At 36.4% G+C, this 24,368-nt stretch overlaps 5 protein-coding genes across 6 annotated transcripts; 2 read left to right on the top strand and 3 right to left on the bottom strand.

Moving 5' to 3' along the window:
* Window positions 1–524: 524 nt before the first annotated feature.
* LOC145233749 (uncharacterized) lies at window positions 525–3,164 on the bottom strand. The gene is made up of 4 exons (XM_080098524.1): window positions 2,852–3,164; window positions 2,110–2,254; window positions 1,934–2,034; window positions 525–1,872 (listed from the first exon to the last, which is right to left on the bottom strand). The coding sequence occupies exons 1-4, from the start codon at window positions 3,155–3,157 to the stop codon at window positions 1,612–1,614; spliced, it is 813 nt and encodes a 270-aa protein (XP_079954650.1). The 5' UTR covers window positions 3,158–3,164; the 3' UTR covers window positions 525–1,611.
* LOC145233750 (prefoldin subunit 4-like) lies at window positions 3,118–4,015 on the bottom strand. Its single transcript, XM_080098525.1, has one exon. The coding sequence runs from the start codon at window positions 3,922–3,924 to the stop codon at window positions 3,544–3,546; it is 381 nt and encodes a 126-aa protein (XP_079954651.1). The 5' UTR covers window positions 3,925–4,015; the 3' UTR covers window positions 3,118–3,543.
* A 249-nt stretch (window positions 4,016–4,264) lies between these two features.
* LOC145233919 (vesicle-associated membrane protein 7B-like) lies at window positions 4,265–9,164 on the bottom strand. The gene is made up of 6 exons (XM_080098688.1): window positions 7,484–9,164; window positions 6,830–6,926; window positions 6,193–6,297; window positions 6,007–6,057; window positions 5,484–5,588; window positions 4,265–5,090 (listed from the first exon to the last, which is right to left on the bottom strand). Exons 1-6 carry the CDS (start codon window positions 7,630–7,632, stop codon window positions 4,944–4,946), a joined length of 654 nt encoding a protein of 217 aa, XP_079954814.1. The 5' UTR covers window positions 7,633–9,164; the 3' UTR covers window positions 4,265–4,943.
* Window positions 9,165–9,872: 708 nt separating this feature from the next.
* On the top strand, window positions 9,873–16,302 carry LOC145233594 (beta-1,3-galactosyltransferase 5-like). 2 transcript variants are annotated; one of them, XM_080098349.1, is made up of 9 exons: window positions 9,873–9,996; window positions 10,380–10,580; window positions 10,650–10,707; window positions 10,879–11,015; window positions 11,608–11,755; window positions 12,402–12,511; window positions 13,294–13,427; window positions 13,872–14,062; window positions 16,166–16,302. In XM_080098349.1, exons 2-9 carry the CDS (start codon window positions 10,480–10,482, stop codon window positions 16,247–16,249), a joined length of 963 nt encoding a protein of 320 aa, XP_079954475.1. In that variant the 5' UTR covers window positions 9,873–9,996; window positions 10,380–10,479; the 3' UTR covers window positions 16,250–16,302. The 2 variants fall into 2 exon arrangements, with proteins under 2 accessions (XP_079954475.1, XP_079954474.1); XM_080098348.1 differs by lacking the exon at window positions 16,166–16,302 and adding an exon at window positions 14,353–14,777 and having other exon boundaries at window positions 9,879–9,996.
* A 4,653-nt stretch (window positions 16,303–20,955) lies between these two features.
* LOC145233163 (fatty acid-binding protein, intestinal-like) lies at window positions 20,956–24,114 on the top strand. Its single transcript, XM_080097832.1, has 4 exons — window positions 20,956–21,103; window positions 22,818–22,993; window positions 23,383–23,487; window positions 23,846–24,114. The coding sequence occupies exons 1-4, from the start codon at window positions 21,031–21,033 to the stop codon at window positions 23,897–23,899; spliced, it is 408 nt and encodes a 135-aa protein (XP_079953958.1). The 5' UTR covers window positions 20,956–21,030; the 3' UTR covers window positions 23,900–24,114.
* Window positions 24,115–24,368: the final 254 nt, after the last annotated feature.

The raw sequence follows: 24,368 nt of genomic DNA, 5'->3' as shown, positions 1-24,368 counted from the left end.
AGCGGAAACTGACATCAAATAAGAAAAAAATGTTTTGAAAATGGGGTGGGTCTTCGCGACCTCTTCAAAACAGAGATGTACAGAGTCTGAATTTTTAGACTCCGATTCCACTCAGGGTCCGAAAAAAAATGACTCCGTCTGCTGATGAAAGGCGCAAAATTAGACTCTATAATACTCCGGCGTAACAAACAATTGTTGTTTTAACGAAGCAATAATGAAAGCGGTAACTGCAGATCTGATGAAACGTAAACTCCAGCTCCGGTTTGATTACGGCGAATATTGGCAAAATCAATCCGGTACTCCGGCTCGAGTACACCTCTGCTTCAAAATTGCCTGTTGACCCCAGTTTGGGTCGCGAAACACTGCGATAAGCCTAATCTAGTCATTACAGTTTGGAATTTCGGAACAATGATGTCAAACTGCAGTGACAAAATGCACTCCAGCCTTGTCTTGAACACAAGAGAAAGAAAAATGCTGATCAAGGCAAAATACCACAATGGGCATTAGGCAGTATTGTTTAAAGGATTTCATTTTCGGGACACAGCCTTATTTTATTTGAAGAAGTAAGCATGAAAAATACACAAATAAAAAATCACAACCATGTATACATTTTACAACACTCATTGGGCATCTGGGTAATATTTCATTAATAAAAGAGTAGTATTGTTTTCAAGAGTGACAAAATAACACCAAAAATATTGGGAGAAAGAAGATTGCTTAATTCATTAGAAACTTAAAAGTGCACCATTAAATGGCAATGATTAACAAAGTATGTTTCAAAAACACCAATAAAAGCACTGACTGAAATACACTTTCTGAAAAACTAAAATAGCAACAAATTAGCAAGAACAGCAGCTTTTACCAAACTACCATTGCACATACACAATATGTCATGAAGTTATACCATTTAAAATGCCCATTTTTTTCCTGAAACAAAAGCACAAAGTATGCAAAGTTGTTGATAATGCATTGGGTCAAACACAGAAATTACTAAGGTCAAAAAACAATCTTTCAATATCCAATTTCTTTAAATGATGGGTACAAAAATGCTTCACTAAAGTAGGTTACAATGATCTACAAATGTCCAACCTGCAATTCAGACATTGTTTAATAGGTAACTCCATTTACTGGACTAGCTTGGTTTTGTGGGGCCATTTGGTTAAACATAGCAATGTGCAAACTTTCAACCTTAAAACCATTTCTGAACCCTGTTAGTCGAACAAAATGGTCAACCTGTGGAACAAAGCCTGAGATGTAGATTGGCATCTTTGGATAGAACAGTAAACCTAGTTACACATCTTATACAAATTGTGTCGACTTTAAACATCATGAAAAATTTGACTAATTAGGGATTTAGCAGCGGGTGACTTGTGAAGCTAACAATTAACACAAAACTGTTTTTACATTTGGGGGCTGAAAGTGAATTGAGGGTGTCAAGAATGACCAAACATTGTCATCCTTGTGATAAAAAAACATGATTAGCAACATAAAACAACAGTTTGCTGATTCGGGGTAATGGTGTAACATTACTACTATATCTACAGGATGTGAACTTTCTGGCAAAAGTGGATGTACAAGCTGTAGCAGAAAAAAAAAGAACTGATGTATTATTTATATGCACAATATCCCTCTCCATTTGAGTATACCACCAACTGCAATGGCACTAACAACACCAATAATACTGGCTACATAGATTGCCTCTTGTTTTAATTTCTGAAAAATTCCATGTGACGCAATAAGCTCATCAAATATATTCCCCCCTTTATTTTTATGTGGAAATGAAACCGGAGGTATCTCCTTGTCAAGGAAATTACACAAAGGCTCCCAGCCATCTTTAATGTTGTAAACCAGAAGCTTGTCTTTTGGTGCGTTCTGTAAATCAAGTTTTAGTTTCACAGTGAAAAAAAGTTATCAAGGTTTAAAGAGTACAAACCTGAATAACATGTGCATTATGCCTTCTGTAACTCAATTTTGCATACATTTCATTTACATGAGGTTTGAACATGGATCCTTGCAATCCAAGAGATAGCCTTGCTGTGCTCAACACATTAAGTTTTTAGGAAAATTCAACAAAAAGTTCTTTAGTCACCAAATCAACTTAGACAGTACCAACAGTTGTGCCAAGCCTCATCATTTTCCATGCTGAGGGAGCTAATAAGAATATTGCCCAGAGCAAGTAGTTCGAATCGTTTGCCTCAACTTGACCCACCAAACTTTTAAACCATGCTTCTTCATCTCTCACTGACAATATGATCTGAGGAATATACTAAATTGTTCCAAAAACCAAAATGATACATTAGGGGTAAATTAGTGCATTTTACTGCAAGCTTAACAGAAACACATTTCCTGCTGTTGTATTTTCCTCTATTAGCACATTTATTTGGAAATGTCCTTAAAACAACAAAATATATTAAAAGCATTCAAGAAGAAAACAAACAAGCTATATATATATATACCATACAAAAGTCAGTTAATTATAAAAACCCAAGTTGTGATATTGACTTTCAATGGTTGACCAAAAAGCTATGTTATATTTTTTTACCTCTGAAGATATTTCATAATAAGTTGGGTTAAAAATCACTGCTTAAAAATGTGTTTTTGTTTGTCTGTTTCATTTTTATCCTCGGTGGGCGGGCAACGCCTGAATGTGTTATGCTCACAATGAGTCCATCGTAGGGCTGTTTAGTTCAACCCATTAGAAACCACTGGGTTGGAACAACGCCGCTTAAGTTTCTTGCTCAGGGAAACACAATCGACCGATGGGATTAGAACCAATGACCTTGTGATCAAATGGCGGTTGCACTAACTACTCGGCCAACTTGTTAAAAAACAAAGATATAACACTACTTACTTTAGCATCAGGAAAAGCTTTGTGTATTTCTTCCCAATAAACTAAACAAGGTTGGTCACAGACGGCATCCACATTTTTATACATTTGTTGAAAATCAGCAGTTGTTGCATTTCCATGGAGAATCTTTTCCCATTCATTACCAAGTAAACAGAAGTTTTCCAAAAAATCATAGACACTATAACCAAGAATTTCTAAAGCTTGATGTAAAGTTTTAGTGCCAGTTTTCTGGTGACTGGCAACAATAACCTTCATTTTTGTGTGTCCTATCTGGAAAACATTACATCCATAATTTTGTGGTATACACATAATGTAATAAACACAGATCAATCATGCAATGGTTCAGATAACAATATTTGAATGTAAAGATTAAGAGTCCTACAATTTAAACCAACTAATACTTCAGGTTTGTTAACAAGTTCACAAACATTATGCACGCAGCATTTTGTTTCTATTTAAACCTTGTCAACAAAAATGATATGTAACCTTTCAACAAATAACTAACCAAGATCTAGCATGGTGGTAACAATTTAGGTTGCGACAACACTTTTCAAAACAAATTTTTAGCATCAGTTTTTAAGAATTTATACACATTTGGCATTTAGAATTCAAACCTATAATAGTAGCGAACACAATACAAACTTCGCTTTGTTGCCTTTCTTGTAAACAACAAAATTGATATCAAAAACTTTCATTTATTCCTCTAGGTTTATATTATCGCCAAACTTTGCATACAATTGGACTTTCAAGTTCTTCAACAGACTTTCTACGTCTGCAATGCTTTCCTTAAGTCCTGTGATTTCTTCTTCGACATTTTTTTTGTCCTGTTCGAGTAATTCCTGTGTGTGAGTGAGTGAATGGTCAATGAAAACTTCACCAATTTTGTAGCCAATGGTTTCTTCGTCATCAAGAAGCTCTAAATCGTCACTTGCATCCTCGATATTTTGCAAACGCTTTTTGGCCTCTTCCACATCTGCTCGAAGCTCATTCAGTCTTCCGTTTTTCCGGGCGAACAAGTTGATCTTTTTCTGATCTTCAAGCGTTACGTGAATATCATTGTCTATTTTCGTTGCCATTTCTATCAAAGCTATAGCGCTGTTGGTGCAAAAACGGGAAATTTTTTCGAGAAATTACAAAACTTCTTAAAATGAAGAAAACCTTTCAAAACAAACGTGCATATCTGTCACTAGTGGCGCTATTTTTTCTGTCTAAATAGAGATTTTTATTATTTTAACGTATTTGGGCAATTTGTCAGACTTTACCGAACTATTAAGTTATTTTGACAAAACACCGGTACACCGTCCGGAAGACCATTTCCAAAAACTTTACAGCAAAAATATATTCCATTGAACAGGCTAGTGCAAACCCTACAATAATATGTACTTCATATACTTTCCTCTCAAACTCCCAGGACAGTTTTAAATTATATGGTATGTATTAGAAGTATATGCAAAAAGAAGAAAATGCATCACATATTGCACCGGAAAAAATGTTTGAATTAAGTTAAACTGCTGTAACTGTTAAAAATCTCCTGTTATTTGTAACCAGTGAAAAAAAACTAAAAATACACAGCAAAGCAAGAGGCTTCATACACTTCTTAAGGATGTTAAATGTTATAATTGAAATAACTGCAAAAGAATTGGGAATGTTAAGTACACTTTGCATAATAAAAAAGAATGACATAAGAAGGAAAAATGTGGGCACAATCACTACTACATTTTCATTGCAAGTCTTGTTAAAACATAATTTGAAAAGTTTTGAAGACCGCTTCATTAATATGCATTGTATATACACATTGTTGCAAAATTGATACATTGTAGGCCTTTTCAAGGAAATTTCAGTGATAATGCCAGAAACATAATAGGATAACATTTAATGGAACTATATGAGAAATAAAAATATCAACAGTTTTGTGGCAAAATTTACACATTACAATCAAAACAAGAAGCAAACATTTATCATTTATTTTCCCATTTTGAGAAATTGTGCACAATTAGAGCAGTAATCAAAATACAACAAAACCTAATTTGTGATGGTCCAGAACAAATAAATGGAAAGGCACATAAAATACACAATGAGGTCCTGAATGTATGTATCAGATTGTACCTGTGGCAGACAAAGACACAAGTACTATAATGATGATTATAATAAGGACCACAACTACAATTATAATGCACATTTTCTTGTTCTGCCAGAAGTACTTGCGTTGGAGTTTGGTGGCTGTGACTTTGAAGGTTTGAGACTGAACAAAGGAAAAATGTGTTAACTCTGTGAAATTGTTTCTTTATGTTAAGTGATCCTAGTTGAGCACTAGAACAATTTTAAAGACAAATCACCAGGCTGTTGGCATACTATGACTTTTCTAGGAATAAATTAATAGAATATTGGTTAAGCAAATATGTTGGTAAAGATCAGTTGTTTAAACTACAATTTTCTTTAAAATTGTGATACAGGTAAAATAGGCCTATTTGCTATTACAAAAAAGACTCAAATCAACTAAAAAGCAATAAAAACCTGACAACAGTCATTAAAACACTAACAAACATGCAACAAAAACATATGAATAAGTCAACTGATTATTGAAACGATGAACGTTCTTTATCAAATATCAATTAAGTATTCCAAGGACACTTACATTAGCTTCAAGTTCATCAGTTTTGTCCAACAAATCTCCAATTCCCTCACCACGCTTCACAACTTTCTCAACATTTTGCTTCATAATGTTCGTTACCTCTCCAACCTACAAACCACAAAAGTTTTAGAACCATAGATCACTAAAAGATTGTTAATAAACTATGCGGAACATGCAGAACTGGGGAGGAATTTTAAAACTTGAGAGGAGGAATTCACTTTAAGTTCCACACGTGGTTTGTCGATAGACAGTTAAGTTCTTAGGATATGACCTGCAAAGTTGATAAAATACTCAATTTTAAATGTTGTTGTCATGTAGTATATTAGGGAGGAATGAAAATGTTTTTAATTGTCAAGTGAGTCCTTTTTATAACTTTGTACAAAACACCATGTTGTAAATGCACTGACTGTCACGTTCAAGACTTTATATTATATGGCAAGTGAGGTCACATAACAGGGACAGCATTTAACGATCATAACAAAGACATACATCAAAAACCATTTTTGTAGTGTATAAAAGAGCACACCTGATTTTGCATTGAGGTGAGTTTGTCAGCCTTTCCAGTGTTGAAATCATCCTGCAAAGCAAATGAATTTTGTTTGAACAGAAAAGTTACCTTTTATACAAGTCATTATGTAATTTAGTAAACAATCCCAGAAAAATACATTCAGGGGATAATGATGTAAAACAGAATGTTATATCGTATACATACCATAAGGTCTGCCAGAACGTTTCTGAAGTCCCTGTTAAACTCAAAAGCAGAGGCACCAGACGATCGCTGCACCAAAGAAGTGGTCTGAGAAAACCTGTTTTGCACCTACACAAAGAATGCAAGACTTGAAAAGTAGTTTTTAGTCTCTGTTTATAATAACACAGTAAACTGGCACAGTGTTGTATATGGTTTTTAAGCATGTTAACAGGAAGTAGTCCTAAAGTGCTTACTTGTGAAATACCACTCAAAGGGAGACTGCTACCATCTTTTTAACAGAATAGTACATATTATTTAATGAATGGCCTTACAGTTAGTATATTTGATAAAATAAATACATTTATGCTAAGGATAACAATTAAAAACTGTTGTGTATACATACGGCCGACATCATACAATGCATGAAAGCCAACAAAAGTATCATAGCATATTACAGCTTTATATGAATAAACATTGCAAGAAAAGAGATAAAGATGGAGCATGACAACAAACTTTTGGACCCCTCTAACTACCAAAATATACCCCATGTAAGATTTGATAAACCCGCAATGACAGTTCATGTAAAGATTGATAACATGTAAATATTTGCCAAAGGAAATATTACATATAGTTCATTGAGTTTTATTGTTTGTTTATCAACCTGTTCAAGATAGGCATAAGGCACTCTTCTTCCCATCTGCTTGTCCGAAACACAAAGGTATACAAGTCCACTCTCAGTCATGGTGTGAAAAAGAAGACTAAAAATTTGATACATGTTAGATGTCACATATGGTAATGTTTCCCAAAAAACAAATCTTAAAAGTAACAATTTAAACAACATAGCAGTGGTTCTAATTAACAAATTTTACATGAAAATAATAGACAAAGCGTATTTGATTTAAAAGTGAATAAATTGAATAGCCTTAAACACTCACTGTTTATGACAATAAAGAACTGAGAATAGAAAATATTTTTCAAGTAACAGTATCAGTCAATGAATTTACAGGGAGTATATATATATTCCGTCTACCTGACATTTTCACAAAGTATATGAAATCTTATTTTTTAAGTATTAGGGGTTTATCTTTTGTACTTTACATGTATATGCAGATGTGAGACAAAATCAAGAGGTCATTTTTGCAGGTAAATTTGTAACACCAGTATTGTCTTCACCGTTAAACAAGCAGAAATACAAATCCACACTTTTATTTCTCCTTAGCATAGGACACAAATTAAAGATCAAAAAATTGGGACAATAATTAAGTCAATGACAATAATTCTGCTTGCAAAACTAGCAATTAGCCTTAATACATACTCATCTTGTGGCAGAGTGGTTTTCCGGTTTCCTACAGTAGACAGGTCCAGAAGAATTCCTCTTGCAGTTGTTTGATGGTCACCAGGTGACAATTGTTTGTCAACAAGAATAACATCGCCACGCGATATACAACTGTATAGCAGCGGCATTTTAGAGCTTAAATTTATGATAAGCTGTTGGGTGGGTGGTATCAGTGGATTACTTTTTTTCCTAAACAATAATGGAAATGATTTTATTTACAATAAATGTCTTTTATTAGAACCCACTATCAAATCAGTACACAAAGAAGAGACATGAACAAAAACAATATAAAAGTACACTATTTGGGTGTCATACTTAAAGAGCAAATTCTGTAATTTACCTTAATTGCAACTATTGTTCAAAAATGCACATCAAATTGCAATTACAGCAATATGTCTGCATTATTTGTGGGATAACACATTTATTTTACTATTTGCAATGTTACCTTAGCCCAACTGTCCTTCACTAGAAGTTTTTGTGCAAAAAAGTTATTTTTCTGTTTTTTTGAAAATGCAGTTTTGGGACTTAGCATAGATTGGTTTTTATGCCACGATATGCCTACTTATGCAACTTATCGATGGTAAAACCATTGTTACATATATGAACAGTAGTAGGCAGGTGAAAACATTTTTTTAACGCTACAAATTTACGACATCAAAACTGGATGTGGGCCTGAAAGAAACTGTTTGAAATTCTATCTTGGAGTTTATAATATTTGTTTTCAACCAAAGTGAAAGTTGTTTGACCAGTGAAAAGTAAAGTATTTTTTTTCTGAACGTGCTGATATGACTCAAACCATTTTTTCTCCAGACATGCTAATAAGTCGGGAGTCTTAAACTTAATACACCGGTTACTAAAACTTGAGACACACATATGACTTTAATTGATTCAGGATTGGGGCAAAATTGTTGTGCCAAATCATAATGGTTATAGTTGCAACCACCAAAATGCCTAAGTCAACATGAACAGGGAAGACAGTTTCAAATGCCAGTCTGCAGAACATGTCAGTTCCTGACGAGATCTCGGGCGTGCAGGACCAACATGTACTGCATGCCTGCATGTACGACCAGTAAGTTCACGTGCAAGATTTAGAAGAAAAAAAAACAGCCTGTGCAGCTGCCACACTCTGCAGAGTGCAGATTGCTTCAAATAGTAATTGCATGTTGGTATAATAAAGTGAAATTTCTGAAGTTAATAAGTTATTCTTAATGACTTCTGACTCAACCAGAATCTGGCTTCACTTCCAAGTCAAAGCAGCAATTTTGACATATTAATTGAGAAATGCCTTGATATATGAATCAATGAATGTTAGGCCTGTATTCTGGTCAGTAACCCACAAAAACAAGATTATCCTAAAAATAGTAAAAACCATTTATATTCAGCACTGTTTTGGCAGTATAAAGATGTCATAACTAAGGAGTAAAACTGATGAAAAAAACAACTTCGTAACATTTTCAATATCTTGGCAAAAAACAATTCCAAGTTGTTTAAACAACTCGGTCTAGTTTACACAAGTCGCAATGATACCAAATGACAAATGAACAGTGAACACGAATACAGTCTCATATTCATTCACAACCACAAATGTTTCACTGTAATGAACACACCGAACACGAAACACAGATACATTGTGACTATGACGTAATAATTCAGAGTTATTTAAAGACTTGGAAATGTAATTAAACAAGAAACTAATTTGTACATGCCCAAGCGAAACCGAATTTAAACCGAAACCTGTGAATTTCAATATAAGCTTATAAGGCAAATCTGTTCCGAATTTATCATCTACCGCTGTATTTTAAATGCAAGTAAAAACAAGGAAAGTGTGCAAAATTAAAATTTTGGTAGGTATTCGCACAAAATCATGTTGTGTGCTACTGCCATCTAGCGGTTAATTTTATACCCCAATAAATGCGATCAAAATTACTGTTACTATAAAAAAAAACAAAGAAAAAACATGTGTCACCTTAAATATCTTGTAAAACAATTAAGATTTCTTTTTGAAGAAGAATATTTGTTGCAAACAGAATTTATTCATTGTAAATTTATATTATTTGAACAATGTATCTTCCTAAGATTTCCCCATTGTTGCAAAAACATTTTTTTGACACTTGACCTGTTCATGAATAGGGGGGAATTTTTGAATAACGCTAAACCGGTTCGTGTAGTCAAGAGAGATCCGTTGTTTCGACCTGTGTGTCGAATGTAAATGGTCACAATTAAAAGTCGCTCGTGCGCAGAACAAAGTAGCCCAGGGCGACACGTACAATAAAACGACGAGGCTTACAACCAAGTTCGAGCCAACCGGTTACTGTTAACTTTCGGTTATTGGTAAGCGTAGAAAGGTGACGAGTTTCGATAGCTTTATTTTTTTGAGGGAATGACATCAGCTTTAAGGAAAAATGTCGCCCACTAGTCAGTTAAAAGAGTAGAAATATTGAAAAAGTTTATTTTTGCAAACGAATTAGTATGGGTTTGATTTATTAGTGCATGTAAGTTAGTACTTGCAAAATTTTTCATTAAATATTGACTATAGGCCTACTGTGTTGTTCCATCATAAGTATACGTGATATAAGTTTAAAGCCTTTTATTGTGTGGCATGAAGCTTAATGGAACGAAACTGCTAGTTACAAAAGTCAAAAATTATAATTACCGCAACCTAAGCAAACGTAAAGAGAAAATCAGTCATCTGTTTTCAAGTAAAGTTAATCTTACAACCCGATGGGGCCTATAGCAGAATACGATCGTTTGGGCGGCTTAATCATCACAAGTGAATCTAACTTTGTTTATTCCGACGTTACTCATAGAATTTTATATCCTCGGGCATTATCTACCAGAAAGCTAATTCGTGCGATTTTTTTGTTTTGTTGCATAGATGGACCAAGAACTTAGTTCGAGAGTGGTGTTGAAATACAGCTAGCGTGAGAAGCTAATATTTGTAACAAGCCTTTCTTGGGCAATATCTTCATGAACCAATGGTCACTGTTCTCTCTGCTCCCACCTGGTGGAATGTACGGTTTATTTTCTTCGCATTTTTAGCGATTTGGTCTGTGTTCGCTCTTTCAACGTTAAAACAGTAAGTCACTGTATTAAAGATGGCATGTTTTAAATTATTGTGTAAATCTTTATTTTTTAATGATTGCAGACTAGGGACAGGTAACGGACGAATTAAAATCAAAGAGATCGTTGCCATTGAGCCTGAGGTAAGTAAAGTATTTTCTCATGCTAAATTTCCCAACCTGAGCAAACTAAGTTACAACAAAACATAATTTAAAGATCAGAAGTTTTAGTTATAAATGCCACAGAAGTTAGAAGTTAATTTGCCAGTACGTTGGAAAGTTAAAAAACAACAATGTAACGGTTTGCTTTATTAGGATACTAATATCGAAAACGAACTGCTGCAACTTCCCAACGAGTATCTTCAAAATTCAACAGTTCTTCAACATAATTTTCGGTACATTGTTCAACCGAACCTCAAAGACTCATGCGAACTATCATCTGAAACGATAAAGTAAGGCAGTTATCCACTTATCATAGTATGCCAGGCCTATTAAAGGCGTGTACCGAATCAGCTGGTCTTCCAAGCATTCCCACATGGCAAAGAACAGGCTAGAAAAGTCTAGCCTGGGGTGGGATTGGAACCCACGACAGGAGTCTTTCCGGGACTCGCGCTCTACCAACTGAGCTACACAGGCTCTTACGTTTAGTATTTATCAAAAAAATATTCAAAGCTTTTTTTCTATCTTGCAGTGCAAAATTTGCCTGAAATAAACCTTTACACAGAGTTGTAAGCGAGTCCCCAATTCGATCCTGAACCAAAATCCGACGCCATAACCCGGCTCAAACCCGAAAGTATAAGCCCGGAGACTTACACAGTGGACAATAATAGGCAATGGCCTAAACAAGACGTTCAAGGGCTATGGGCATTATCGTTCTATCCAGCAACTAGGTAGTATATGTTTTACAAAAGAATAAGTTAGACCTGAACCGGAAAAGCCCGGCCTGAATCCAACAACAACTCTGATTTAACCTGTTAAAGTCCTAACATAAAACAACCAGGACCGGGCAAAAAAATATTAAAAATGTGTTTTACTTTTTGCTAGATATGGAACCAGTTTGGGAAAAGTATCCGGTAAAACGCGGAAACCCCCTCTTCTGATATTAGTCTTGGTCCACAGCAGCGCGTCACACTTTGAACATCGTCGGGTGATCAGAGAAACATGGGCATCGTCGGGAAAACTGCTTTCAAAGGTAAATGGGGTTTTACTGAAGCTAATTATGTATGGTGGAAAAGTATTGACTCACAGTTATAAGCATTTTAGTTAGGTGGAGAAAAGAGCACTAAAACCTATTTGAATTTCTGATGGTTAAGGCTGTTTGGTTATGGTTTGGTAATGTATTGTCATTTGAAATCAGTAAAACAAAACAAAATCAACCCTACCCATGCTAAATTAATAATTCAGCTCTTTGCACCTCCCATAAAAGTTTAGCTAAATATGGGTCTGCTCGCATTTGGGTTTTAGATCACTAAATTGAACTATGAACGCTAAACTACATGTTGCCACATTTTAAAGCAGGCTTCGATATAAACTAGGTCGAAAACCAACCATCTACTAAATCAGTGGTCGGCAACCGCCGGTCCGCGGCCCGGTACCGGTCCGCGAGGAGTTCGTTACCGGGCCGTATAATTTTTCAGGTTAAATGCTATAATACATTTTGACCATGTATCCCGGGGATCATAGCCTAATTAAAGCGTATTTATTGCTAAATATTTGTAGTTTTTTGAAGACCGGTCCGCGATAAAATTTCACTGTCAAAAGCGGTCCGCAGTGCAAAAAAGGTTGCCGACCCCTGTACTAAATTGTACTACATTTAACACTTTTTTGGCAAAATTTAGGTCGTCTTTCTTCTGGGAAATCCCCATAATGAAACCACTCAAACAAAACTGGCAGAAGAGATTAAAATACATGGCGATATTTTACAAGAAGATTTCTATGAAACTTACAGGTAAGACACCTACTGAAAACATGCAATTTTGGATCAGATGTAATCAGTAGATAAATGCAAAACCAGACATATTTTTTGAACATGTATATTTTACCTGAAGACCGTGGGTCGGTTAAGTTTTAACGAAACCAAACTTACGATCGTGGTTTGTTGTATGCTTTACCACAGTGGTTCTCAAAGTATGGGTCGCGACCCAAACATGGGTCGCGCAGGGTCAAAAAATGGGTCGCGCTATGGTGGTTCAATTCTGTCCAAACGAACTATTACTGCATTAAGTAAACACAAACGAATTTGCTTAATGTTGTAGTAGTAAAGTCCCCTCACTCGACCACGTTGCACAGTGAAATGAACTAATCATTGCAACATACTGATAATAGCGTTCTGATTTTTGCTGTTACGCACATGGCGATTGTTACGTCATAGAACGGGAAATAAAAGTTAATCATGCAAAACTGAACGCGGAGATGTACCAGTTAGCGTTTGAGGATGAGTAAGTATTCGTACACAGAAACATTTTTAGATTTGGGGTTCACTTCTATCAATGATCATGGTGCTGCAAAGCCACAATATGTGTTGTGTTATGTAGTATTGTCGAATCGAACTCGTTAAACCTGCAGCCATTTTGAAATGGGCAGACTCATATGCGGCGACAAAGTGGCCTCGAAACTGTTACATTTTTTGATGTTTGAGGCTTGGGTCGTGAGATGTTCATAAAACTCAGATTTGGGTCGCGGTCAAAAAAGTTTGAGAACCACTGCTTTACAACATCTGTTTATGTACAGAAATATCACACTGAAAGCACTGATGGGATTAAAGTGGGCTGCTCAACACTGCCCCCGTGCGGCGTACGTAGTAAAGTGTGACGACGATATGTTTGTGTCTCTTCGAAGATTGTTGAACGATATTCTACATCAACGTACGTAAATATTCAAAAAGTCCCCTTGTCGGGTCATAAACATGTTATTTTTCTCGGCAACATTATACTCAGAATGGACAGCCCCAAAATATAAACACTATGAACGTAAGTGTTTTCTAATATATGGAAAAGCTAACACCAGACAAGTTTGCTTGATACCGTTAAGTGGCGCAAAGAGCTATTGCGAATATTTAAAATGCAATTTGTGAAAAAATACTGACGGGCAGGACTATTAGGGTTGGGATGAGGTTTCATAACAATAAAATTAATCTAAAAAACTTAGTTCTTACCGTTGAATTTAGTTCCTTACCCTAACCCAGTCTCACTGTTAATTTAAATAACTGCGCTCTTTACGCCATCTATTGGTGTTTACCAAACTTTTCTGTACTAGTGTTAGTAGCTCTACCTAAAATACTCACAGTCAGCCTATGATTTTTATGGCAGTGCTTCCTCCCAGTCGCCTGTTGTTATGCCAACCTGTAAGACACGCTTCAGTGGAGCGTAGCGGCAAGTATGGGGTGCCCAAAGAGCTTTACCCGTTCCGAAAGTGGCCCGAATTTTGCTTCGGTGGTTGTTGGATTGCTTCTCGGGATGTCATTAGCGATTTGCTGCAAGTTTCTCAAGTTACTCCACAGGTGAATAGATTCCAGTTAACTTTCAACATACAGATGTCACATTTTTGGCCTGTATTCTCGATATGAATTTTGTTAAGTTGAGTTTTAGTTTCTTGGTGAAACAAATCGTAGCCTGAACCGACTTAAACCCCAACTCTACCCGATTTTAAACACTGCGTTGCACACGTTGCAAAAAATTATAACCGATCAAATTCGTTGTGCCCCAACTTGTCAAAACTCCTACAACTAAAAAAAAACATTTATTATCCGATAATGTGGAAATATTTTTGAACACTTATTGACCGTTGTAGATTTACTTGGACGACGTGTACGTTACTGGTATTTTACGAATCAAGAGTGGATTGAAAATAACCCGAACCTCTCAGACCAATAAGTTGTTTTGCCATGCAAGGGGAAAACCCGAACGTGTGATGGAATTATGGCGCCGTGCAATAAATGCAAATGGAGCTGAATCAAACATGAAATTCTACGATTGTTTCCACTAATTAATCGTTAAAAATGTCAGTAAAACTGAATACGATTAGATAAATTATTATTGTCATATGTGTAGACAAAACAGGCATTTTTTCACAACCAAGATGCCTTTTTGTCGATTTTTAAGCGTTTAACGAGTATATGATGTCAGTTAAGTGCCAAACTTGCTTTGTTGTTTTTTCGTGTTATTAATCTCCCGCTTGACCAATATCGTGCAATAAAAGTCAAACTTGCATTTAAATATTTTTTAACAATACCAGAGCAGGAACGTTGTAATACATTTAAAAAAACAAACGTCTCACCAACAAAACAAGTTGTATGTAGATACCATTAGAGGAAGGGCGTTCCAAACGTATAAAAAAATAAACTTGGCTCCCTAAATGGTTCGTTTTCGTTTTGACAAAACCTGCGCACCTCAAGTTAGCCTATATGGGGTGAATAGTGTTTCATAGTAAATCGGGCCTGGCTTTTTGGGCAGGGTTTTGGGTTTGGACCGGGTTCGGGCTTACGTTTCTTCAAAAAAACGGGCCTGATTCGGGCCTGACTTTACACTCTGTGTCAGTATTTTTTAAATAAATTTAACTAGCTAAGTATAGCTAGTTGCTATACCTGACCTAATGTCAAACAGCCCTAAAACGCCTTGTTCAGGACCCTCTGTCTATTATTGTCCATTGCGTTTGTTGTCTTGGTCTTTTCTGAGGCTTCAAAACAGGGGTGGGCAACCTACGGCTTGCGGGCCAAATGCGGCCCTTGATTAAAGGTTGTGCGACCCGCAGAGACGCTTGGATTTCAAATGTACAGACAAACGAGTCTATCTACTATATATTTTTGAGCAAATTAATGCGCCTGATGTTATGCTTCTGCGACCAGGCAATATGTGGCTAGAATCAAATGCAAATTTTATTTGAAGTTATTTGTAGCACGTTTGGTAAGCAACAAAGTAAAATCACCTTGTGTTATACACAGGTGTGGCCAGCGATCTAATTTTGGCTATTGTATTTGGCCCCACAGTAACAAAGGTTGCATACCCCTGCTTTAAAGTAAACGAGCTTCTCAAAAACGATTCGGGTTTCGGGATTGTACTTTGGGTTCGGGTCGGGATTCGGGCTTGTACTTTCGGCTGGGAATTTTAACTTAACGCAAAGCAAAAGCACCAAAAGAAATAGTTATTTTATGTACCTATAGTCCCGACAACATTGTGAGTATAAGAGGGTTGCACTGAGCTCGACATTGGCGCTTCTATACTTGACAAAAAGAGTACCACTTAGCGACCTGCAAACAAAACATGCAAGCTTGATACTAATAGGTGCCAGAGAAAGAAAAAGTGTACAGTTTACACCAAGTCTATGTGTTACGAAAAATGAATAGCCGCATGTATATAAAGCTTACGCAAGCACAGTCAAACATAAAAAAGCTAATGTTGTATAACTTAAAATTTGTTTCTATGTGCAAGGATTAGTTTTAGTTGATTTTACCTGTATTTTTCTTTTTATAGTTGTGAGCGAGTGCTTTATATTAGGCGTATTATTGAAAAATACTTAGTAACTTGGTCTAAATAATTTTAAACACCATAATGCGAAATTCCAAAAATGTTTTTTTTTCACCTGATATTGAATAAATTTGTTTCAGGTCATCATAAGCAACGAGCAAAATGGAATCTGTCTTAGACTTCACTTGCAGGAAACTTACAAAAGAAGATCTTCCAGAAGTTGACAAGTTTATTCAGACTTACTTTGCACCAAGAGCCATTTTAGCAATAATCTTTAAAGTAAATTTACAATTTTACTCTTTGTTTTCCACTGCAAGAGCTAAAACTATCATCGATGATAATATTTCTCTTGGGGTGTTTGACAACCATGGGAAAATGGTCCGACTAACAATGGCCAAGATTCAAGAGAGGAATAAAATTTGTGAGCATCCAACTATAGTGGGAGAGAACTGTCCAAGACATCAAGCAAGAAAAAGATTTCTACATTGTCTCCAGGGTAATGTTTTCTCCGACCTTGGGGCTAAGAAAGTTATGGTTTTATGCTTGGTTACTGGCCATCCTGCATATCATGGACAGAGATTGTGGAAAAAAATGAACATGTTCGATTTGTTTGAGGCCATTGGTCGCGAAAATGAATGTGAATACATTGTAAGTTCAGCTGTAAGCATTTATGCCCAAAAAATGTACCATGAAGCAGGATTTTCGATAATTCGGGAGATCAGGATATCGGAATATATAGATTCTATCACTGGTTGCAAGCCTGATTTGAACTTGTCTGATATTCACACCAGAGCAATGTTGTTGTGTAAAAAAACAACGTAACCAGTTAAAAGGGCCAGAAATATTCATTCTGTAACTTTTTGTCGTTTGTGTACAAAAATATTTGCCTAAAATTTTATAAAACTTCCTTTACTTATCGTTACTCGACCAAGGTCCCAGTCTTGCTAAATAGCTAGTGTCTTGTCAGTCGCAATTTCAAGTCAAGTCTCAATGAAATAGGCTATTGCTGCCAGGCATAATGTATAACCCAGTGTTACTCATCCAGCAGCTTTATTGTAATCAATCGACGTTTCGACGTCCTATACAACAGTGGTCGGCAACCGCCGGTCCGCGGCCCTGTACCGGTCCGCGAGGAGTTCGTTACCGGGCCGTATAATTTTTTAGGTTAAATGCTATAAAACAATTTGCCCATGTATCCCTGGATGATAAACTAATTTAAGCGTTTTTATTGCTAAATATTTATAGTTTTTTGAAGACCGGTCCGCAATAAAATTTCACTGTCAAAAGCGGTCCGCAGTGCAAAAAAGGTTGCCGACCCCTGCTATACAAGACGCCTTCATCAGGATAATGACATATCTTGCAGGACAAATTTCTTATAAAGCGACAAAATGCAAAGCACACAAAAAAAAAACAATAAAACAATAAAAACAATAAAACTGCTGGATGAGCAATACTTGGTTATAGTATATATTACGTCCGCTAAAGTTAAACGAGTTAGGCTTGTTTCACCTTCTGCGATGTAGCGTCCCGTAGGATGACCTGGAGTTGCGTTAACCATGAACAAACGTGCGCTTATTATGATATCAAGGTGCACCACAGAAACTTTTCAAAACAAATTCTAAGTGTTGTCTCAATTTTAAAATGGAAAGCCAAGTCTGATTTATTATACTGTTTTCGTCTCCTACGAATGGAAACATCACAATAGTACGAAAATATGTTTAGTTTCAACGCTCGCTATACCTACTAATTCTCCTGACACGAGCCCCATAAGTATGGGGTACCAACGTCTTAGATGCTTATGGTGCTGTCTCTTAAGATATTAATCACGTTCTGAATGTTGTTGGAATTCCGGGCTGATATTGACAATGCCGGACCAGTCTAAAAGAACATTATTGTACTTTTATCACTGCCTGGTAGCCTATATGTATACCTTGTCCTATAGATATTTTTTTATTCGCTGGCTAAATAGCCCAGTATGAGCAGCTGAAAAGTAGCGAGGTTTAAGCCAGTGGTCTTCAACCTTTTTTATAGGCGACCCCAATTTAAGGGAAAATGAAATCAAAATTTACATGCGACCCAATTTTTTTTCAACACTGAGAAAAATGTTTTTAGTAATGCTCAACCAAAAGAACAATTACACAAGCTGTACATAATTACAAACAAATATGGCGATACAAAAGTATTACGAAAAAATGGCTATACAAAAGTATTACGAAAAAAGTTTTTAAGGCGTTTCATTTAAGACATAAACCCAATTTTCGGAACACAAACTTGTCAAATTGTTCAACATTTAATTTGCACTGTTAGTGAGATGTTTGCGCCTGTATACTGTCCACAAGTTTTTGAAGCCACGGCTTGACTTTGCACAAGCTTAACCGCATGTCATGCTCCACTTCCAATCGATTACGATGTTTCGTTTTTAATACACTCCTTGGACTAAATCCTGCTTCACACAGCCACGTGGTTGAAAACGGGATTAGAAAAATTTGGCATAGTAGGGTACGTTGCACAAATAACTATTCACTCGTTCTGGTGTCACCTTAAATAATACAAACTTTTAGTGTTGAGTCATAATACACGTTGTCGAAACCCATTGTTACGCGATAAGGGCATTTTCTGTTTTTCCACTACCACGAAAAGGAGGTAACAAGCTGTACCACAAAACAAGAGCAAAAGTTGCGATCTAAAAGAACATCATATTAGTTTCATTTTCTGTAATCAATTTTGAAAAGCAATAAATTAAATTCGGCGACTTGTTACGACCCCAGAAAAAGTTTAGGCGACCCCACTTTGGGTCGCGACCCATAGGTTGACGACCACTGGTTTAAGCAACAGGTTAGCACACCAGAAATGTATTGTTAAGAATAGTCGTGGTTTCCAACCTCGTTTGCCACTTTACTTGCGGTCGCGAGGCCCTTTGATAAACATTAAAAAAGTATATGTTTATCAGCAACAACAAAATAAAACCAACAACACAATGAAACTATTTGATTTGTAACTTGTTTTGCGTCCCACTATGACCATTACAATACCCAGTAAAATGCTTTATTACGTCATTATACAGAAGTTAACTCAATGCAAGTGCCACAGCATCACGTGGGCAAACGAATGTCAAAACATCAAAACTCTTAGTTGGTAAAGCGTGTCAGTGTGTTGTAACAAGTTTATCTGTGTATGAATACCGAAAGTTTTTGAAAAGGGGTCGCAAAGTTGCTAAAATGGGTTGCGATATTAAAAAGGGGACACGTCTAAAATTCGGGAATACGGGACGACGGAAATACGGAAATCGAGCTCTAAAAGACGGGACAGACGGAAAAGGTGGGTATACAGATACTTAAACACCAAAAACTGGCGGCACTGGAGTCGGTTAAGGTCAAATGTCAAATAGTTCAAAATAATTTAATTTTTTTTATCTTTTTTTGCAGACTTGTAGAAATGCCGGCGGTTAGGGCTATTCGGGTCAGGTGAAGGTTTAAAATCATAAATAACGTTAAAAACAAGCATTTTCCAAACATTTGACCTGATGTTACCTTCTTGACCTCAAATGAACCGGACTCCAAAGCGTTTGTTGACCATGACTAAAAGCCGGTACTGGGTAAAAGTTCAAAGGCAGTGCTTATAGCGTTACACTGGATTTCGAAATAGAATTTGGTGAACGTGACTAAAAGACGGGACTGGGTGAAAGTCCACATTTAGTGCTTATAGCGTCAGACGTCGTGAAAAAAGTTGAATACCACTGGTTTAGAGACTGGGTAATTCATGAGCGAGACTAGACCTAGAGGTCAATGACCTACAAAGATTGATGGCTGTTATCAGTGCGGTACTGAGTTGATGAACAGTGCTGCTTTGGGAAAGCCCATTTGGTCGAAAAGTTCAGTTTATAGTTTAGTTATTAATTGTAGAATAAAGCATTGTAAGATAAGACATTGTTCTGGATTACTCAGACTTGCGTGTATGACTTATTGGACTAGGGTTGGCGCTTTATTAATCCATTGTAGACTCAGTATGTTATGGCCTACATTATAAATCTATAGGTAGACTTGACGGTGTTCAGTGTGATGTACTGAACAATTTGTAATTCAGTATTTGAACCGCCGCCAGTTCAATCGATAGATGACCTCAATATCAACAGCTTCCAATAAGTATAAAGTCGGTAATGCTGCGCTGCACGACTTTGCCATAAGCCTGCATGACCTCAGTAAAATGAATGAGGGCAATGACACCGAAGTCGAAGAAAAGCTGGCGGCAAACCCACAAACTGAACATTGATTTATTGATGCCAATGTCATGACAGAATTACTTTGATTCTAAACGGATGCTAGGCCAGTTTTACGGCATGTTTCACCCATAAAATGCTTGTTTGAAGCTGGTTTACCGTTCCAAGTATTGACTATGCTAGCAATAAAACACAATAAAGTAGGTAGTAAATGGCTGAACATCCTCGTTAAACATTTTATGAAAGGATTTCAAAAACTGCTGCTTTGGAAAAGTTGTTAGATTTCTGAAATTTTCCGTTTGAATTGAAATCACCTGTACCCACGGTCTTTGGTTCAATGACTTACAGCAAGATTGCCTTTTTTCATTTGTTTGCTGTAGGCCACTACAAGTAAAGGCCCGAGATAATCGGATAGCCTGGTTGCTGTGTTTATTCGTAAGGCATGGATTTTCATTTTACACAGTGATAAGTTAAAGATTTTTTTTTAAATCAAGTATGTTGTGCACTGGTGTTAAACCAGAGATGGTACAATGCATTCCTACTCATTAAATTGTAAATATCGCTTTTTTGGCTTGAGGGAAACTTGTTTTAAACGTGGCTGATGCAAAGGCAGCAATTTAGTGTTATTTATGGAATTTATTTGCTGCGTTAATTTTGTCCATAGACGTTTGAGTTTTGAAATCCTAAAAACTATGGTGTTTGTCGACGTGTTTTTAATGCAAGTTTGACTGTTATTATGTCTTGCAGTTGTTAATTGTTTTTGTTGTAACACTTTGGTGAACTATCGCAATGGCCGCCGCAATCGCAGGAGAATGGGAATTGGACAAAAACGAAAACTACGACGAATTCCTCAAGAAAGTTGGTAAGATTCATATCTTAAAGACTCTATGATTTTTAAACCAAATTCCATTGATTGGTTATTAAAGGTGAGCTCTTAAAAATGCATCAGTGTTAAAAATAGAGCTCTAATATTTATAGGACATATGAAACGTACCTTATAAAAACATTTCACGTTAAAACTATTGCGGCAAAATTCAATAATATCTGTAGCGATATCATTGTATTAAAATGCTGCAGAAAACGTTTTATTCTGTTCTAAATTTAACGTCAGAGAAAGAAATAAATGACGCTCATAGCATGGACAGCCATCCCTTGTGCCTTGATCCAAACATCAAATCAATTGCACGTATTGTAGCTACGAACAAATGTTTGATTAGAAAGCCCTTCCGGTCTTACTAAAGCATCGTCAAATATTTGCTTTACATGTCAAATAACACTTTGATAAAGCCGAAGATGAAATGTATGTGTATTATTGACCCAAAGGCAAATCGATAGGACCAAACGGAAATGCCAACATAAAACGTATTTACCTTTACTTGAGGACCAAAATCTGACTTAACGATATTTTGGGACGAACTAAAGCAGGGGTGGGCAACCTGCGGCCCTTCATTAAAGGTTGTGCGGCCCGCAGAGACGCTTGGATTTCAAAAGTACTGACAAACGAGTTCAATTATTACATATTTTTAAACTGATTAATGCGCCTGATGCTATAGTTTTCTGCGATCTGGCAAAATGTGGCTAGAATCAAATACGAATTTTACTTAATCAAATACGCATATTCCAATTTCGACATTTATAATTGGCCCTACAGTAACAAAGGTTACCCACCCCTGAACTAAAGGATAAAGATTTTTTTAAAAAGAGTGGTACTGTCTGTACTGTGTGTAGGAAACTGTGTACTGTCTGATGTCTACCAGAACCATTTTATCATGTTTCTAAATCAATGGGCGCGGTCAGATTGTGCGCTTTCCGACCGGTTTTAAGGTCGCTATAGGTAAACCCTTCAATAGTGATGTCATTTAAGTCTACAACCCCCCAGGAGCGCAAGGCCGCTGTTGGGTTGAACAACCTCGCGGGCCAAACATTTTTTATGATGTAATAATCACGCGTTATCGCTCATCACATGTCGTTACACTCTTTGGTAAACCTGCAACAGGGGTCGTTAAACCGGCTTAGCGCCAGCAGTAAAAGTAACTTGTCATTGATGTATACAGATGTGGGTTTGCCTCGTAATGGCTCTTATGATCATCTCATATCCCAATGACATAAAAGTTTACGTTACTGGGAAACTGTTGTTAGGCGACATTAAAGTTTTTATATGAAACAAATTTTGAAGCGTTTGCAAAAGGTCAATCAAGGTCGGTTGCTATATCAACAACTTGTTTTAAGGACGTTCGCCAAGTCACGTGGTTGTCACGTGATAGTAACACTTATCTTAATGGTGGAATTTATCTCTTAAGTAGTCATGCCTACCAAGTATTTTTGCCAACCAAAAATATAATGCAATAGTCACAATACCAAACTATAGCAGTCATTTACAATTAAACTTTTGATGTCTGGTAATTCTCCCAAAATAAGCTTTTGTAAAGTGATCATGCTTACCATCAAGTATTATTGCCACCCCAAACTTAAGCGTGATAGTAACTATACTGAAATATAGAAATCATTTACAATTTAGCTGTTGATTACAAAAGTAATTCTCCCAAAGCTTACTACTTAAGATATTTTACTGACAGGAATGAACGCTATTAAAAGAGGAATGGTCGTCAAACTGGGTGGCAGTCTGTCCATTCAGGCCGTTGGCGATTCAAAATTCAAAGTGAAATCGGTTAACGGACCCAAGACCAAAGAACGCGAGATGCCCATTGGTCAAGACTTCGATGACGAAGGTCCCAATGGTGGTGCCACAAGAGTAGGTCTATGGTTGGAAATTCGGTTAATCATTAAACTGTGTCCACGTGTTTTTTCGTTGTGCGACAAGATTTACTTTGGAAAATGCGACAAAGCGACATGTATACAGTCCAAAAGATAATTCCTGAAAGGATACGCAAACACAAGCATCTTATGATTCTGTATTGTACATTTTGTTCAAACTTCGTGTCAGAGCTGTTTGAAAACCTTACATATTAAGCTTAAAAAACAAAATGAAGAAAGTTTTGTACCACTTTGCCAAAACCAACATTCGTAAAATTTGACAATGTTTAAAGATACAGAGAAAAAAAATTGGCTTCACGTGCATGTGTCCTAAGCCAAAAGTACAAGTACATACTGGCGTAAAACATTGTTTAACTTTTTGTTTAGGGGTCCTGGAAAGTTGAAGGGGGAAAAATGGTCGGAAGGTTCAAAACTGAAAAGGGAAAAGAGTTTGTGATGTCACGACATGTAGAAGGCGACAAACTCATACAAGTAAGTAAAATATACAAATTAAGACCGTCCAATTAAGATTTAGCTGTAGTGCACCATAGGCACGAGTTTGAACAGTAAAAGGTTCAATGTAAAAAGGAGTTTTTACCCCAACCCATGACTACTGCATCGTTTTCTCAATACCACCATACAAATCCCCACACTATTAACATCAAAGTAATACATAAGGAACAAGCTTGATTGTTGTTTGCTTGAGATGTTTTGTATTGACCTGACTGCAAGTAAATATGCTTACAAAAAGTAATATAGCTTTCAAACACTCAACTAAAGTTCATTTGCTTTATCACTGAACATTATACAAGAGATGGAAAACGATTAAAAAACTGTTTTGAATTTTTAGGTAATGAACTTCGACGGTACAGAGGCGAAACGATTTTTCAAGAGGAAGGCCTAGGCTAATGTTTACACCAGAGTTATTCCTATATAATTAAACGTGCCTAGAGATTCATTTTTGTATCTAAGTAATTACTGTGGCGCAATCAGTCACGGCAAGAGACAAAATTGACCAATCAAAACTGTTTACAAAAGTTGTTTTCTTATTTGACGTGAATTTATGCCTTTTCCATTGGAGATGAATAAATTCTGATACGTGTAAATGATATAAGTTAAGAGTATTGTGATCTTGTTTATTCAATTTTAAAGTCCCTAGGAAACACGGTTTGCTTACGAATTACAGTTTGTAAAACTACTGCTGTTACAGTCTAGATGGCCTTAAAATTTCGGCAGTAAACTACTATTACCTTTTACCGACTATAGCTTGTGAGGTGTGTGTGGTTGAAAACAGCTCGACATATGTAACACCTGTACAACGCTGACAGACTGTCTGCTCACTAAACTCCACAGGGTGCATTTAAAAAACAATA

Source organism: Phallusia mammillata, chromosome 6 (genome assembly GCF_965637545.1).
Source record: "Phallusia mammillata chromosome 6, kaPhaMamm4.hap1.1, whole genome shotgun sequence".
Taxonomy (NCBI): Eukaryota; Metazoa; Chordata; class Ascidiacea; order Phlebobranchia; family Ascidiidae; genus Phallusia; species Phallusia mammillata.
Note: the sequence above shows the minus strand (reverse complement) of the source record. Positions and strands in the feature narration are given on the sequence as shown.